The following is a 16,701-nucleotide window of genomic DNA, read 5'->3' on the forward strand; positions in this document are numbered from 1 at the left end:
GTGAAGGAGCTGTGGGACGCCCCCTACGCAAGCACATGGGAACGTACCCGGAGCTGGAGCGATGAACACCTTCAATGTCGTGTCTTGGTTTGAAAGTGATTCTATTACTGCTGGTTAAGCACGAGGGTCACGGGAAAGTTAAAATCACACCGGCAACACGTATTATCGCAACTAGTGGTCCGGGAGCCGTGTGTTCATTTTTCAGTGCCGTTTCGACAGCCTGCGGTGAATTTCTTGCAAGGAGGAAATCACAAAACTGAGGCTCACATGATGCAGGAGACACCTGCACACACCCACCAACAGTGTGCAACAATGGCTAAAGTGGGGAGGGGCGGGGGGGGGATCCCTGATCCTCCCCCTAGCGGTCAACCAAAAACGGTCACCAGAGATCAACCGTGGGAGAACAGATCATGGGAGAACTAACGTGGGAATGTCGCAGTGGCGAGTGGGACGGGACAAAATTTGCGCGCTGTTCTTTGCACTGTTTGCCAGTGTCTGAACCAGTGGAGAAAAACACACTGACAAAGATGGGATTTTGTAGAGAAGTAAAAGGTGTGTGGACTGGATCGACATGTAGTAATTTCATATTCACATCTTTATTGACCCGTACAGCATATATGCCGATTGCTTCTGGCGCGACCCTCGCCGTAACGCACAGGGTACGTGGCGTTACGGAGCTGCAGCCGGGAGCCTCGTCTTCATCGGCACAATTGTACGACACAGAACAGCAGGAAAGCCAGGGACCTCGCAAATCATCACCGACACAAAGGCCTTGCGTTAAAAAAAACAAAATAAATCCATCATCTACATAAAAGGAATATAGCTTCAGCAATATAAAATATTTCTTGTAAATATAGCATTGCATATAAAATTACAAAGATTTATATCAAAAACAATAAGGTTAAGAACAAACGAACAGGCAACCGATGAGTTAAATAAAAGGGACAATGCTGTACAAAATGATAGTAGAAAATGTATCCTTTGAAATGGTTTAAAACGACATTTGTGTTGATGTAACAAACGAAGAGTGACAGGTACAAAAATATCCTGCACAACGGCGCGAGCGTTGACTGGCGTCGCAGAGACAGAAAGGCAGGTTGTGGACGAGACCCGCGTTTTCTTCGCCCTTCCAAACCCTGCACTTCCATGACCGTGTGGGAAGAACTAAACTGGTGTTGCGCGCAACATGAACCAAGCGAGCGAGTGGATTCGGTGCAAATGACCTTCCTTCTCCTTTCACTTCCTCTGATACGATCAGCGAGGGCAAGCAACACTTTCCATCTACATGCGGTTTGGTGGAAATAACCATGACCCATTTCAAATGAGACGGAAAAAAGACCTCTACTGTCCAACACAGGGTTTGGGGGCCTTTGCGAAGAGACAGTCTTGCCACAAGCTGGCACACGGTCCGACTACCCTGTGCGGAGCGGCATGATCTCTACCGAAAACCTATTGTGCTGGAAACCAAAATGCTAATTATTATTACTTAGTATCCTTTACAATAAAGGAGAACACTATTAATAACCAAGTCCAGAGTGACATACACTGTCAGCACTGTACAATACCCTTGTAGAGGCAGATCCAAACCAAATGAAATGTCAAAGAGCTGCCAATTCCTGTCACTGTAAGGTGTAGCTTGCCTCGGGCCCGTGGGCTGCCTGGTACCCTGCGACACAGGACGCTGAGTCATGAGATACAGATCTGCTCAACGCACCACCCACTCGCGCTGGTTCGTGCTCGACGGCTCTTCGAATGGAAGTACTGACTCTAAGCAGAACTGCTGTTCCAGGAGAAGGACGACAGGACACAATCGCCATACAGAGTTCTTTCACATTCGCCCATCTTCGGCAGAAGCGTCCACCGGCTGGCTACTCCACCGGTATCTCCTCGCTCTTGATGGCTGTGTCCAACGGCGTCCCCGTGGAGGAGTCTGAGCCCTGGTCGCTGGGCAGCAGCCCGGGGCTGTCGGCGGCGCGGAAGCCGGCAACGTTCTGGGTGAAGCAGAGGTGCTTGACCACCTCGCCGGGGCTCGAGAAGGTGGCCTCGCACACGTTGCACTTGTAGGGTCTGTCCGAGGCCAGGAAGAGCGCCTCCACGGGGCTGTTCTCCTCTAGGCCGCACAGCTCCACACTCTGCCGGTTGACCACGGTGTAGACGTCCGCGCCCTGGCTGCAGCACACGTGGCGGGCCGCCTGGTTGGCGCGGCAGAAGCTCTTTCCACAGGCGCTGCACCTGTAGGGCTTACCCGTGTGGATGTACATGTGCTCGCGCCAGTGGCTCTTCTGGATGAACTTACGGCCGCAGGTGGCGCACTCGTACCGCCGCCGCTTCGCCTCACGCTCCGGCCCGCCGTTCTCCAGGTTGTCGATGTCGGCGATGTCAGGTGGGGGCGGCGTCTCGGCCTGGAGCTGCGGGACTTCGGGCTGGGGAGAGTCCGCGGCGGCCAGAGGTTGCTGCTCCCCGTCGCTAGCTGTGTCGGCGCTCCGTTGGCTCTCCTCCGCCTCGGCGGCAGGCAGGGGCGGCGCCCGGATGAGAGGCAGCTGCGGGGGCGGAGCCTGACAGTGCAGCTGCAGGTGTTCGCGCAGGAGAATTCGCTGCGTGAAACGGCTGCCGCACAAGTGACAGGTGTAGAGCTTGCGGAAGTGCGCGCTCCTCTTCATGATGCTCGGCTTGACGTGGAGGATGGCGTTGGGGGCGGGCACCTGCTGGACGTGTTCCTCCGCGAGAGACGGGGATTCTCCTGCGACGGCCTCTGCCTCGTGCCTTCCATCCACGAGGGCCTCGGGCTCGAAGGGCGAGGGCAGACGGGAGCGCGCGGGGAGCTGCCCGGACAGGCCGCTCTGCTGGTCGGAGATCTGGATGCCGTAGAGGGAGGCGGCGGCGGCGGCGGCGGCAGCCAGCGGCAGGCCCTGTTCCGCGTGCGAGAAGGCCGTGAGGCTGACCTCCTGCAGCAGCGGGTAGGCGTGCAGGAACTTGACTCCCTGCTCCAGACGGACGGGGTCGATGAGCTGCGGAGCCAGCTTGCCCGTGTACATCAGGTTCAGGAGGTAGCTGAAGATGTCAGGCTGGATGTCGGCGGGTTTCAGCCTAACGCAGTCGCTGCAAAAGAGCGCAGGCGGTGAGAGGCGGATAGAGAGACCAGCAACAGGTCGGACAAACACAGCCGCCTTTTCGATTGAGCTGGCGCCGTTATTTTTAGACAGGAACCTCACCCAGAAAAACAAAGGCCCTTGTGTTCTAATAAAACTTTGTTCGTTTGACATGCTAAAAGGTGCCATGTGAATCGCAATCCTTGGTTTTCACGACATCTCACACATTCGTAAATCTGGGTGTTTTTACACGTTCACTGTCCACTGATTCAGGCTGAGGACATCGACCAAGAGCCCCGCAGCAGCCGAAAGGAGTGGGGCTGAAACTGGTAACCACCAGGTTAGAAGTCATGTCTTTAACCACTAAGCAACTGCTCACATTTAAAAAAAAATAAAAAAAATAAAATGCTGTCATCACGCTGGTATCTGCCTTACCTGTCCTGGTGAATGAACAGCATTCGGAAGTAGTTGGAGAAAGCGGCCAGGACGGCTTTGTGGGCCTTGAAAAAGACGTCGCCAATGGCCACGGTACAGTCGCACAGGAAACCAAACTCCCTCTGAGCGTTGAGCTGCTGCAGCAGGATAAGACCGTGGTTGGCAAGCTCCATTCTTCAACCTGCGCGGAAAGCCGGAGACGAGCCGCTTCCTGTTACGCCGGGGCCTCACGCAACACCTCCGGCCCCCACGGGGCCGGCGAAAGCACGTGACCCAGCTGAAGACACGAAGTGCCCTTACACTCGCTGCATAGAAACATCTCTCTGGAGAGAGACGCATTTTAAACGTACCATTTTCCAGATAGTCATGTTGACCACGTACAAAATGAGAAGCATTAATGACATTAGACGGTAACATTAATGTGATTAAACAACACGGCGCACAATTATACGGCGACAGTATTGGGGAAAAAGGCCAATAAAGAAACGCATTCCTTTCATTTCGCGTTATAGCTCATTGGTATTTACCTCTTAACTGCCACAAAGGAGGACACACTGAGGGTTCCTTGAAGCCACTGTAGCACAAAACAACACAATCCAATGCGCACACACACGGGTCCGTCGCAACGCAGAACAACCGAACGGAGCCACAACAGGGAGATATGGCCAAACACAAACACTTGTTACAAACAATAAAATCAACGACAGAACGTAACCATTAGGACACCATGAAACAAAAAACCCCATCGAATCAGACGGGGAACATCGACGGAATCATCCCATGGTGTCATCTGCCAGTTCCAATAAAGCTGACATTATAAAAGTCTTACAGCAGTGGGAAGGAAAGTTTCAATCATACAGATGCCCCCCTGTAAGAATTGACGGTTAACGCACCTTCCAGTCCACGTCGGTTTTCAGCAGAGGGGGGAAACCATCATCCGTAAAATTTTCTTACTTGACGCATTTTTAAAAATCAAGCACAGTGACTGGTCTGGACCAGAGGTTCTGGAGCTCTTCTACGCCGCACGCGCCTTTAGGAATGCGACGAGCGCTAAGGACCCACTCCGAGAGAAATGTCCACGAACGAAATTATGCACTGCGCTGAAAAATGATTCCCGGCACACAGAAGGTCAGAGAGAAACGGCACACTAACGTTATCATTTTATTCTTAACATCTATTTAGTCAGGGTCATTTCCAAAGCAAGCCAGCTCTCCACAGACCTCACTTGAAGAAGTAAAGATCCCATCGACCCACCTGCAAAGCGCAGCCGCTTCGTACGCGTTTACATTTATTTCACCTGACGTTTTTCTCCAAAGCGACTTACGACGCTCACCTGCCTACAATTATTACCCCATTTGTACAGCTGAGCGAGAGGGAGATTCGAACCTGCGACCTTTCGGGTCCAAAGGCAGCAGCTGCCCCTGGTAAATTGCAGTGTCTTGAGCACCTTTAAGGAAGCCTCCTCCTCAACTTTTCAGAGAAGTGCGTTTCTTAAGTGGGAGTTATGCCGCAAAACGCCGCCGGTTGCAGACATCTGACTGGCGATGACCTCAACGAAACCGGGTGGAAATCGCTCGCTTCTGGTCCTCAAGAGCTGGATCATCTGCTGACTAAAACCAAGAGGAAAAACAAGGGTGGCTGGAGGGGGAGGACACATCTCCTGTCCCTTTAATGCTGGACTGAGGACCGGCTCAGAGCACCGAGGACAGCATCGCGCCAAGCAGTGACGTCACAACCGCCGAAAACCAACGGCAACACCACGTCACGCGTTCCTCCCGTGTTTACTCACCCTTCGGGCGTCTTTTGCACTTTAATGACAGTACAGAGTCATTTTCACATACCTGTCTACCTTCACACGAGCATAACGGGAGTCCTCCACCCCGTTCCACACGATCTCCACCTTGCGTACCATTAATTTAATACAAAAATATTTTGTATACATTCACCCATCCATTATCGATAACTGCTTGTTCAAAGCAGGGCGGCAATGGTGCGGAGCCAATCCTGGAAGGGCAATTTAGAGTCACCCATTCAACTGAAACAGCTCTTTGGACTGTGAGAAGAAACCAGAGCACCATCAAGACGGGAGGAAGGTGGACAGGCACCCCCCAAACCCAAACCTTTAGAGAACACACCCGTTCACACATTAGAGCACAAAAACCCTCGCTTCCCTGTTCCGGACTCACTGCAGGAAAAAAAAAAAATATTAGACTGACACAGAAACAAATATTGTTTATTTCTGGTTTCAAAACGGGTTGAGCGAGTGCTGACCAATCGGGTTCCTGCACTGTGGATAAAACAATGATCTTAAAGGTCAGGGCGGACGGACCCGGTGGAGGAGCGCGCCCACGACGCAAGGGCCCGGAATTTACTTTGCTACTCAGGGGTCATCTGTCCCGGGGAAGGCAGCCGGCGTATTTTTCTAAAGACTTCTGAGAAGCGGCTACCGGTTCCCGTTTGGCATAGGCTCCGCCCACCACACGCCGGCCGTCTCAAACGTCCTCTAACTACCGGAGCCGCGCGCTGGCGAGAAGGGCACCGAGGCTGACGTCGCACAGAAACCACGCCGGGCCTGCAGCCAAAGAACAGCGCTGCTGTCACATGGGCTACCGCATTTTACCAGATCCTTTGGGCCACCAGCCCGCTTACCTTGGTTTACCGCTGTCCGTCACCGATCACCCGACAGTCCGAGACCGAAGATACGCCCATTTGGGTTGTGAGAATTTCACTTTATGAGGAGTTTTATTTAACGCTCTTACGAGGGACATCTTCGCATGTACGACGAATGAAATGTTCCCTTTGCACCAGTTCATTTTCCTTGGTTTCATTGATTTCTTTTGTCTTTAATGTTCTGCTTTTTTGCAGTAAAGGCTGAATTAATAGACGGACACAACGTATACGTGGGCGACTGCGATTAAGCGTACGGTACGTAACGGCTAAGAAAGGGCTGGAGCAGAGCAGGTACATTTATTCATTCGGCAAATACTTTTCTCCAAAGCGACTTACAGCGTTAAGCTACCGACCATTACTTAGCTGCAGGGTAATTTTTACTGGCGCAATTTAAAGGAACGGTACAACAGCAGCAGGTGAGATTTGAACCGACAACTTTCGGACGGACAACCCGTACGCTACCAGCTACCCCAGATACACACCCCATACTATAGTACATCATCACGTACACATCAATACACAGTGCAGGGAACTGCCTACGACAATGACCTCACTAGTTTACATCAGTTGTGTCAATTTTAATGGGATTTTTTTTAACCATTAAAACTGATGGAAAGGACCCCCCAAGAAGTTAAACTGCAAGACCCCCGGATGCGGTAAAGGTGACGCGCCGGCGTAGACTGCGCTTTCCTCCGAGCGGTCCGTTAGGCGTCGGTGGCGGAAAGGCGGCGCGCACCGCGACCCCCCACCCGTCGTGGGAGACGCCGCGGTGTCGGACTCGGACGGGAGGTCCTCGAGCCGGGTAAGGAAAGAAGCGTGCGTCACCAGCACGTCAACCCCCGAAGTTCCAGGCGTGACTGTGTAGGTGAAGGATCAAGGAAATCAGCACATGATGATTCTTATGGATAAATAATGAGGCAAAAATGGCAAAGAAAGAGGGCGCAGGTGAAGGTGCGACGCCACCTGGAGGTCAATGTGGAGCTACAAGGAAGGAAAGGAGCCTGTCTCTGCCACATTTGACCACTTTGACTCGAGGTTCACTTGCATAACTGACAGTGACTGTGTGTGTGACAGACAGGTGGGCGCGGCGCACTGCTTGATTATGGGGCCACTCACTCAGCGTCCTTCATTCATCGCTCACTCATCATTCCGTGCGTTTGTCCGCTAACGGTCAGCGGAGTCCGTCCGTCCGTCCGTCCTCTCCTCTGCCGCGCGCGCGCCTGCGTGCATGTGTGCGCGCGTCCGCTCGCTCGCCCGCCGACCCCTCTGCCGACCCCTCTCCAGACACGTGGTCTCGCAGCTCTCCCGCAGAGCCGAGCCACTTCCGCAGTGCGCGCGCCTCACAAACAAAAAAATAAGCGGAGGAGCGACAAACGGAAGAGGGTCACCGACTCGACTGAGCGCGAGGGAGACGGAGAAACAGAAAGAGTCTCTCTCGGTCTCACGCGCACACACACAGACAAAAAAAAAAAAAACGATAGGAAAACACACCGAGAGATACACTCACTCAGACTCACACACACAGAAAGGATACTCGGAGAGGGAGCCCGGGGGTGCGGGCGTGCGAGGGGGGGAAGCCACACACTGACACTGACTGACTCGCACTCGCACTCACACTCACACTCACTCAGCAGTCAGTCTGAGTCTAGACTAGAGCTCCGGCTCACCGAACGAGTGCGTTTCGCTCGCTGTCTGTGCTTTAAACTCGAACCTCGTCACACTGACACACGCCGACACTGAGACTCCACACGCTCGGTGCTCCGTACCGTCCCTCCGTCGCGCTGCCGGTCCCCCGGTCCCTCGGTCCCGCTCGCTTCCCGCCGCTCCGCTACTCCGGTTCCCGGGTCCTCTGCGCGCGCGCTCGCTCTCCGCTCTCGTTCCGGCCGCATGACGTTACGGCCACGTGACCGTCAGAGGCGCGCGGGGGGGAAGCGGGAGGAGTCAGAGCTCGAGCGGCCTGAGGGGTTGGGGGGAGGGGCGGAGCCGCCGCGCGCCTCACGGGGAAACGGCGCAAATACGGTTATCGATGTTTCACCTGAGCGTCGTTTTATTATTGTTTCGTTTTCGCCAAGGAGCTCATTTTGGTCAGCCTCGCTCACTACATTTTAAACTTGTTTTTCCCCGCAAAAATTGACAGTCTAATGAATAAAATAAGCTTCGTCGGTTCTGCACGTTCCGCTGAAGTCTAAGTTCTACATTTCCGCTCAGCCGGAAAACTTGTTTACTACGGTAGGATTGTACAGTTTTAAAATAAAGGAGAGTTTCGTAAAATGTTTAAAACTTTTTTACTTGACACTTTTGATCAGAACAAAAACGTGTTTAAAACATTTAACTGTACAATGCAATGTAATGAAATGTACCTCATTTCTCATTGTGTTCTGATTCCCATATAAAACAGAACAGAATCCATTTGTCCAAATTTATACACTTGTTCTGCATTAAAAAAAAAAAAAAAAAAAAAAAAAAAAAAAAAAAAGTCTAAATTTACCTACTATGTCGATACTTCAAAAGTGTTTCACTTTTATTGTAAAACTTTTGTTACACTTTTACTGTAAAACTGATTCATCATCTGTTGGAATGATTCCTCACTCAAGGGTTCAGAGCAATTTAAACATTTTCATTATTAAAACATAGAATTAACCCTCAGAAACAAGCCCTCATGAGAGGAGAAATGTGGGCCGCAGGGCTGGAAAAATACCCAACACCTACAATTATAACAGACTACGTCTGAAAACAATTGCAATATCATTACAAGAGGACCATACAGTTTATAATATTTGATTCCTTTTAATTAACTTTAATTGTAACCAACAAACGTGTCGCTGATTTGAGGTCTGTCCTGCAGCACTTCGGAAACTGTTTTTATACGGGTTACGATGCTTCTGGGAGCTCCGTATCAGCACCGGTAACTTCTCAGAAATGGGATCAAATAATCAGGTTTTAAGCGCTGATTGTTTTAAAGACCCCCCAGGGCCTCAGTCACCTGCCTGTACTAGTTGGAGGACACCGCTGTCAGAATGCTTGCTTGGGGGGGGAAATCATGTTGCTTAGCCACTGTCAGTGAATAATAATAAAAAAATCCATCTTTTCCACCTTCTGAATTACTACCGCAGCAAGATTCTACACAGAAGTCCCCGAGGAAGGGAGGAGGAGCCAGCAAAAAGAGGAGGATGCTTTGGGGAGACCCTCCCCACAGCAAAGGGGAGTGTTCTTCAAAAGGGGCTGAGTCTTCAACCAAAGCGCTTCTGGCACACAAGTGTCCACTTCCACATTTGTGTTTGCAGGACACACTTTAGCTCTCCTTCTTACACCACTCCTTGCACTTGAGGGATTTACCCAAAGTGCTCCGCATTTTAGCTGCCGCTCAGAGAAACGGTGTCCGTAGGCTGGGATTCCATCAGAAGATGACCCTGGCAAGTTCGAACATCACCTGAAGAGAAATAAAAATATTTGAAACATAAGACTGATTTCAGGAAGTATGTTTTAAAAGCAGTATAATAAAATTTATATTTAGCAGACGCTTTTCTCCAAAGCAAAGTACACCTCAGAGAAAATACAATTTGTGCATTAAATTAGGAGAAAGAGACAGAGTTGCAGACGTGATTAAGTAAACCTAGCTTGTTTCTTTCCATGTTATGCACTGATGTTCATCGCAAGGGTAGGTGCACAAAACTCAGGATAGACTAATCCTGATCACTTTCCTACAATTTTTTTTTATAGGTACACAAACAGGCAAATGCTTAATAGTGCTGTAGCCTACTGTACCAGAGCCCATAACCTGAATATTTATATACCTGAAATTCCAGCCTACACGCACATGTTGCCTAAAGTTTGTCCAAAACACCCAGTTTATCCTGTTCATCTTTGTTCACATCACAGTGGAGCCACAATGAAGTTAAAGTTCAAGCTTGTGCAGCAAACCCCCCTTGCAGAGAGGAGATTGTTGAAGTTCTAACACAGATGATCTTAGACTGAGTGCACAGATTAAGTCTTGACAACTGTATTTGATTAGTCACTTGATAATCCTCAGGAAAGCCTGGTTCTGGGGTTAATAAATCCCCCACATCATGAAACAAAATGATCCTTGGCCTCCCTTATTTGTATTTTTCACTTTGCAGATGTACAAAGGGTCTGCTTGATCACCTGTCAAGCACATCATCTTAGTTTTGTCATTGTGCCAACTGTCTTTCTATCTTATATGTAAACAGGGGAGGTCCGGTTTATGACAGTCTTGTTAGTCTTCGTAAAGATTGTCATGTGGAGTGTCACGTGTCAACGGGCGGGACTTCCCGACCTCAATGGTGATGAGGATGACGATCATCCACTCGAGCCGCAAGCCATGCTTCTCACTCAGGTGGTTCCTCATGAGGTCCGTCAGCTCTGTGCAATGCTGCAGCTTCTCGTTCATGACCTGTGGGTCGGCAACAAAGATTGCAATTCCACCTTATCTGGGAAGATGGCCTGAGCTACCTGCATGGGAATATTGAAGTCTTGATACCTAGTTTTGTCTTCTGTGGGGATCACTTCAAAGTAAGCGCTAAAAATGTCTTCAAAGCTTTTTACCACATTTTACCTCTGCAAATTGGTGTGTTACAAACACTAGTTACAATTTTTCAAAGAAAAGAATATTTTCACTTTGCTTTTAATTGTATTGTCTGCACCATTCTATTTTCTAAAAAGTCCATCTAGCACACCAAAGGGTACCTGTGATGGAAATGGACCTGCCTTAATTTAACTCACTTCCACAGTGTTTACTGTTTGTGTCTGGTGTTCCTGAGTATCCATGATCAGAAACAAGATGAGGAATGTTGGATATGTTTATGGCTTGAACTAGTTATCAGACAGTCACTGTCACTTTAGTTTTCATATAGTTCAAGGTTAATGGTTTTAAGTGTTACAAAGTATTTTATTATAGATATATCTGACATTTTATAGGATCTAAACCAGTGAATAAAATGAGGGATATCTGTTATAAATCTTGGACTGATTATTACTTAGTTGTAGAAGTGACTTTTAAGTTACAAACAAACAGTTACAAACAGACTTCTGGTCCCAGCTGTGTTCATAAAGTGAGGAGCCAGTGTACAGATGTGAACCACTGGGTGCCTGCTCACGTGAAATACCACATGTATTTGTAACACAGTCTATAAAGTGGGCTGCAGGTTCACCTTGACTCTGCGGTTGATGCTGAGAAACTGGCATGTCTTATCGTACAGCTGTTCCAGGTTCTCTCTGTCCCAGTAAAAGTCTGGCGTGATGAGCAGATCAGAGCTTAGATTGATGCGGTGTCTGTAAAGCAAGACAATGAGCTAAGAAATAAGCAGGTCCTGACCCCAAAACAGGCACTGTCAGACTGTCAAAGAGTCTCAACTGGGGTGTAGGAAACAGTGCCAGGTGCTGTGTATTTACCTCAGGGCAAAGAGCTCTCCGATTTTCTGCATGACCTCTGCTCGGGACAGTTTCACCCTTTTCCCAGACTTCAGCATCTGCTCACAAAATAATCAAAAAATTACACCTCACAGCAACCCCAACGGATGAAGGAAGATCAGCTCATCATTTGTTCGCCGATTACAGCAGGCCAATACTTTCAGAGCCGCTGTACACTAAAGCATCTCCTCCAACTGGAGCACCATTCTGAAACGGGTCCATTCACATGGTCCTCCTCTGACACAACAGAGTAGAATCCCAGTCACACAAAATGCCTCCACCTGCATCTTCAAAGGACCCTACAGCTTGGTTTCCATGGTAACCCGTTTCCATTTCAGCACCAAAATATTTCTCACTTTTCAGACTTTTGCTGGGACTCACATCAGTTTTGTTCCGCAGAAAACTGAGCAGAAAAGTGCAGAAGTGCAATGTGCTGACTGTCATGGCAGAGAAGCTGAACAGTTACAGCGAAATCTGACCAGTGATACGCAACTGGTGGGTGTGAGTGATGTCCAAGCTGCTTCGGGTTTGTGGTCCCAGACTGACGAGACAAAGTTGTATGCAGTGGGTTTTAGAGAACCTACCTCAGGAATGGACTGAATGGAGTCTACAAAGTTATCCAAGGACACCTCCCATATTGCCAGCTTCACTGCCACAAAAGGAGAAACGTTGATTTTGAGCTGTATTACCAACACATGAACACTCGCCAAAATTCAGATATGATCTGCCGTGACGTTGCCTCAAATTATTTTAACGTTAAAATTCAAATGACAAACATTTGTCGAGATCCAATTTTTCGCACGACCACTGACAGCTGGACTACGTTTTGTACACAGGGTTCAGCTGTTTCCAGACAAATTAATTGCAGTTTTATCTGTAGCTCCCTGTTTTACTGGTTATCTATTCAAAACCTTTAAGAGTTTGTGTTTGTGGGGAGTTGCGTGCCCCGAGCAAAGCACACATCAGACAGCAAACCTTGATAAACAAGACACACTTTTTTCAGAGAATCAAATGTTTTCGAGCCGGAGGTGGAATAAAAAGGATTCATTCCCAAATTTCACGTGTCCTGGGCTTTATGGTGCTGCGTTTCCATGATAGTGTGGCTTAGTGTTTCCATGGTAACGGCTGAGCTGAAGAACAAGGAATAGCTAAGGATGGTATCCCACCGGAGTACTGCCCTGGAGGCAAGCCCTGGTCTGCCCTGATCAATTACAGAAATGGATGACATACCACAAAGACTAAAAATGAGTTGGGGGAGGGGGTGAGAGGTCTCTGAACGCCGTGAGAACCTGCGCATATAACCAATATCCACAATGCTCAGTACATCAGAATTACTACAAAACACAGCTGGAGAGTTTGTAGTGCTTACATGGCCTGTTTAAAGTTGGTGGATGATCATGGATTTATGTGAATAAAATTGCAAGCAAGCTCTTCCACCAATCTGACTTCGCAGATTTTTCCGCAGTCGCAGTTCCTCCACGCACGATGAGCGCATGATGATAATGGAAGACAAGGAAACAGCTGGAGTGCTGGAACAAGTGCAGCAGCTCACCTGAAAGTGAGAGTGCATTGGAGAAGGCAAACTTCTCCAGCACAGCCAAGTCCTGATCAAGCTCGCCGTTCAGCAAGAAGCTACCCTGGTGCAGCTTCGAGTCTCCCCTGGAAAAAACAGGAAAACACAGGACTAGCACTGGCAATAGCAGCAAAGTCATGGATATGTCCTTCGCAGTTACTAATTTTGCATATTCATAGACAATTGATCAATATTTTAAAAACAACTATGACCTTCAACAGGGGGCGCTGCTACTCAAAAAAACATAAAATAAAAGTAAAAATGAATGCAAATCTTTCATACAGGATGATTGTGTGCAAGAATTTAAATACAAATGCAGGGTGCAATATACACCAGTTTTAAAATGTACATGAACAAAAGTCAGCTTACTGAACCATGGATAAAGCAACGGGCAGAAACTGGTCAAGTAACTGGGAGTCGTCCTATATCACATGACCACTTTGGAACTCCGTACAGCTCCATCAGCTCCAAACCAGTTTGTCTACAGTCCGTTACAGTGTAAACATGAGAATCGGTGTTCAAAGGGGCTTGGGCTGCATTTAATTGTCACAGAAACGGGGCAGACAGGGAAACTGCAGCTGCCCTGTGAGATAGACTCACTCCCCCAGGGTGTAGTTGATCTCTTCGTTCTCCCAGTGCACCAGAGCCACCTCGTACGGCTGGATCTCATGCTGCTCCAGGACTCTCATCACATGCTTCATCTAAAGCAGGAGAGCCCCATGGACACAGTCATTTGCAACGAATAAGCGCAGACATAACCCCTCCATACAGAGAACAACAGTTTGAACCACGTCTCAGTGGGACTAGTCCAAGTACAACCATACCTCAATCTGGAGGCAAGCTTTTATGGAAGACTAGAAGAAAATAAAAATCACACCTTACTCTATAAAAATTCTTGTTTTCTTTATCATCAATCAGCCCATATTTGTTAATTTAGCTGACGCTTTTCTTACGATGTCAATCTACTTACAATTATTTACCCATTTACACAGCTGGGTAATTTTACTGGAGCAATATTGCATAAGTACCTTGTTCAAGGGTACTACAGCTGGAGGCGAGATTCAAACCTGTGACCTTTTGGGTCCAAAGGCAGTAGCTCTAACCACTACTCTACCAGCTGCCCAGAAACAGTGACTTTGCAGGTTTGCACTACATTTTTCAGGAAAGTTTGTAGTCGTTTGTAACAAAAGGAAGGAAATTTTTTAAATGTGGAATAGAAAGACCTACAGAGAAGCTGTGTGAAAGGCATCGGTTTACTGTACTGACCATCTGCTCCTCCACATTCCAGAAGACAACGGCACCCTCCCTGAGGAAAAAGGGAGAGCCAGCATGTGGTTAGAGACAAAATAGTCAACCAGGGAACAAGTAAGGTAGAGAGCACTCCAGAGAGAAAACTATGCAGAGAGGCAACATAAGCAAAGAGGAAACAGAAATGACAGCATGTTAAACCAGGAAACTGCAGTATCTAGTACAAGCCAACATGGCCACCAAAAGAGCAGCACAGCAATATGGAGACTGCTGGAAATGATGAGAATGAACATGACCATTCGGGAAACAAACGACAGCATGTTAAAGAGGAATGCAGTCAATGTTTTTCTTTTGGAAAAAAAACTTAATTCTGAAAATCACCTGAAGAAAAACATCAGGGGCTGGTCATAGGGCTTTGAGGCCTTATCTGTTCCAATGACCAGGACGTTGGCAGCATCTGAAATACACATGCATGGTTTCCAAAGCTACCAAGTAACAGTAACTGAGAAAAGAACAGGTACCGATTTTAAAAGCAAACACACCTCTGGGCAGGTCTTTAATCTCAGAGAATCCCTGGGCCACCAGGTCTTGGCAGAGTGATGGAAGGACATAGTGGTCAGCGGTTGCATATGCCACACACTGCATCACTTCCTGAAGGGAACAAAGAACAGCACTTACAGCAGAATTCTACTTTACCCTTAAAGAAATAGTTTCTGGACATATGTACTCAGTGCAGCAATTGGGGAGAGAGTTCCAAGTAAAAACACTTCTTATCAGTATTCTGAAAATACATATTTTAAATTGCTGAGATTTAACAAAATATGCAAGTTTTCATGCTCTGTGGAGCCTCTAGAAAACTGGCAGCAACTGTTATGTATTTAGGGAAACACAAAGGAATCAGAACCCTGATCCTGCATGAACACACCTTGGCTTCGTCCTCCTGGGGCGGCAAGTTGGCCCGCGACGGCTGTTTGGTCCTGGGTCCCTTCGGAGGCCGCTTCGCCGGCATTGCACCATGTTTCTTCACTGTCAAGGTGACCGTTGAAGACTGGAACCGCTTCTCCGCAATGGATGGGAAAGTCCAGTTGTTTATAGGAAGGATTTTGGGTCCCGTTCCCCAAAAATGTTTGCTTTGTCTTTGATGGTTGGTTGCAAAATGGTCCAAATTCCAGCTATGAAGGTTCGCGGCAGAGCAGTGATGGCTTGCGTTGAAGACACAAGGCAGGGACATCCCCCGTAGGCGAGGGGATCGGGGTGGCGGAGTGACGACACGTCCCAGTGGACTCTCCCATGCGCACACACGGACACACGCCTTGTCCAGAAGCCCCGGCAGTCGTAGATTCCTGCAGATTTTCACAAACATACTGCAGGGAGGAGTAAAAACCGGTTAAGGAACACTTAAATTCCCACATGGGAAATGCGAGCTGGGCTGGCAGTTCAGTGATTTGAGCGCTTTGAAATTGTGTCCAACAGCCTGAAGGTCCTGTGTTCAATGCCACATCCAGCTACCCTTCGATCAGGTGCCTTCCCTGAAATAATGCAGTAAAAAAATTACCGATGTATAAATGTGTAAATCACTGCAATCACTTTGAAAAGCAACACTGAACAATAAGTGTCAAATAAATATTAATATAACTATAACAGCAACACTTCCAATAACACCTAAAGTGACAAGTTCAGCTTTTTTTTTTAGCGGCACAAACTTTAGATTAGGTCATACAGCCAGGGGTAGAGCAGGGAGGTCTGTGAAAAAGACTGTTGTAAGGTACTCTGGTCTGGGTAAATCACTGCGATTCATCATTATTATTATGTGTCAATAATAACATGATTATTTTTACAACCAGGTCCAGACACTGACTGACTGACCTTGAGGTGAACACAGACAGAGTTCACAACACAGTAACTAGTAGTTCAGTTACTGCACCTCCGCGATGAGGCGCTACAGCGGGTGAAAGTCATCTTAATGTACAAACTTCTTTCATGAAGAATATGGATTTCGAGCGGTCGAAGAGTGACTTGTTTTTCACGTCAGACCGCAACACAATGAATGTAACGTTAGCTGCTCAGCGACACAGAAACTAACAAGCTAACACCGACGAGAAAATGTAACCTTTTCAGTTCATTACGTAGAGAAAGTATATAATAATATAATAATAAAAAATTAAAAAAAAAAAAAAAAAAAACCCCGACAACTGCTTTGTAATAACAACCTGAGAAATTTAAAATACAAACGAGTCTCCGCTACACTTCCATAACTCC

At 48.0% G+C, this 16,701-nt stretch overlaps 2 protein-coding genes across 5 annotated transcripts; both read right to left on the minus strand.

Moving 5' to 3' along the window:
* Window positions 1-584: 584 nt before the first annotated feature.
* Window positions 585-8,067, minus strand: LOC108920502 (zinc finger and BTB domain-containing protein 2-like). Of its 4 annotated transcripts, none has more exons than XM_029260020.1 (3): window positions 7,961-8,067; window positions 3,525-3,705; window positions 585-3,099 (listed from the first exon to the last, which is right to left on the minus strand). In XM_029260020.1, exons 2-3 carry the CDS (start codon window positions 3,695-3,697, stop codon window positions 1,869-1,871), a joined length of 1,404 nt encoding a protein of 467 aa, XP_029115853.1. In that variant the 5' UTR covers window positions 3,698-3,705; window positions 7,961-8,067; the 3' UTR covers window positions 585-1,868. The 4 variants fall into 4 exon arrangements, with proteins under 4 accessions (XP_029115853.1, XP_029115898.1, XP_029115927.1 ...); XM_029260065.1 differs by having other exon boundaries at window positions 7,862-8,067; XM_029260094.1 differs by lacking the exon at window positions 7,961-8,067 and adding an exon at window positions 7,311-7,786.
* A 628-nt stretch (window positions 8,068-8,695) lies between these two features.
* On the minus strand, window positions 8,696-16,613 carry rmnd1 (required for meiotic nuclear division 1 homolog). The gene is made up of 12 exons (XM_018730233.1): window positions 16,309-16,613; window positions 15,368-15,971; window positions 14,985-15,093; window positions 14,824-14,899; window positions 14,461-14,500; window positions 13,795-13,895; window positions 13,174-13,280; window positions 12,206-12,270; window positions 11,604-11,680; window positions 11,363-11,483; window positions 10,489-10,605; window positions 8,696-9,624 (listed from the first exon to the last, which is right to left on the minus strand). The coding sequence occupies exons 2-12, from the start codon at window positions 15,803-15,805 to the stop codon at window positions 9,592-9,594; spliced, it is 1,284 nt and encodes a 427-aa protein (XP_018585749.1). The 5' UTR covers window positions 15,806-15,971; window positions 16,309-16,613; the 3' UTR covers window positions 8,696-9,591.
* Window positions 16,614-16,701: the final 88 nt, after the last annotated feature.

This window comes from Scleropages formosus, chromosome 1, assembly GCF_900964775.1.
Source record: "Scleropages formosus chromosome 1, fSclFor1.1, whole genome shotgun sequence".
NCBI lineage: Eukaryota > Metazoa > Chordata > Actinopteri > Osteoglossiformes > Osteoglossidae > Scleropages > Scleropages formosus.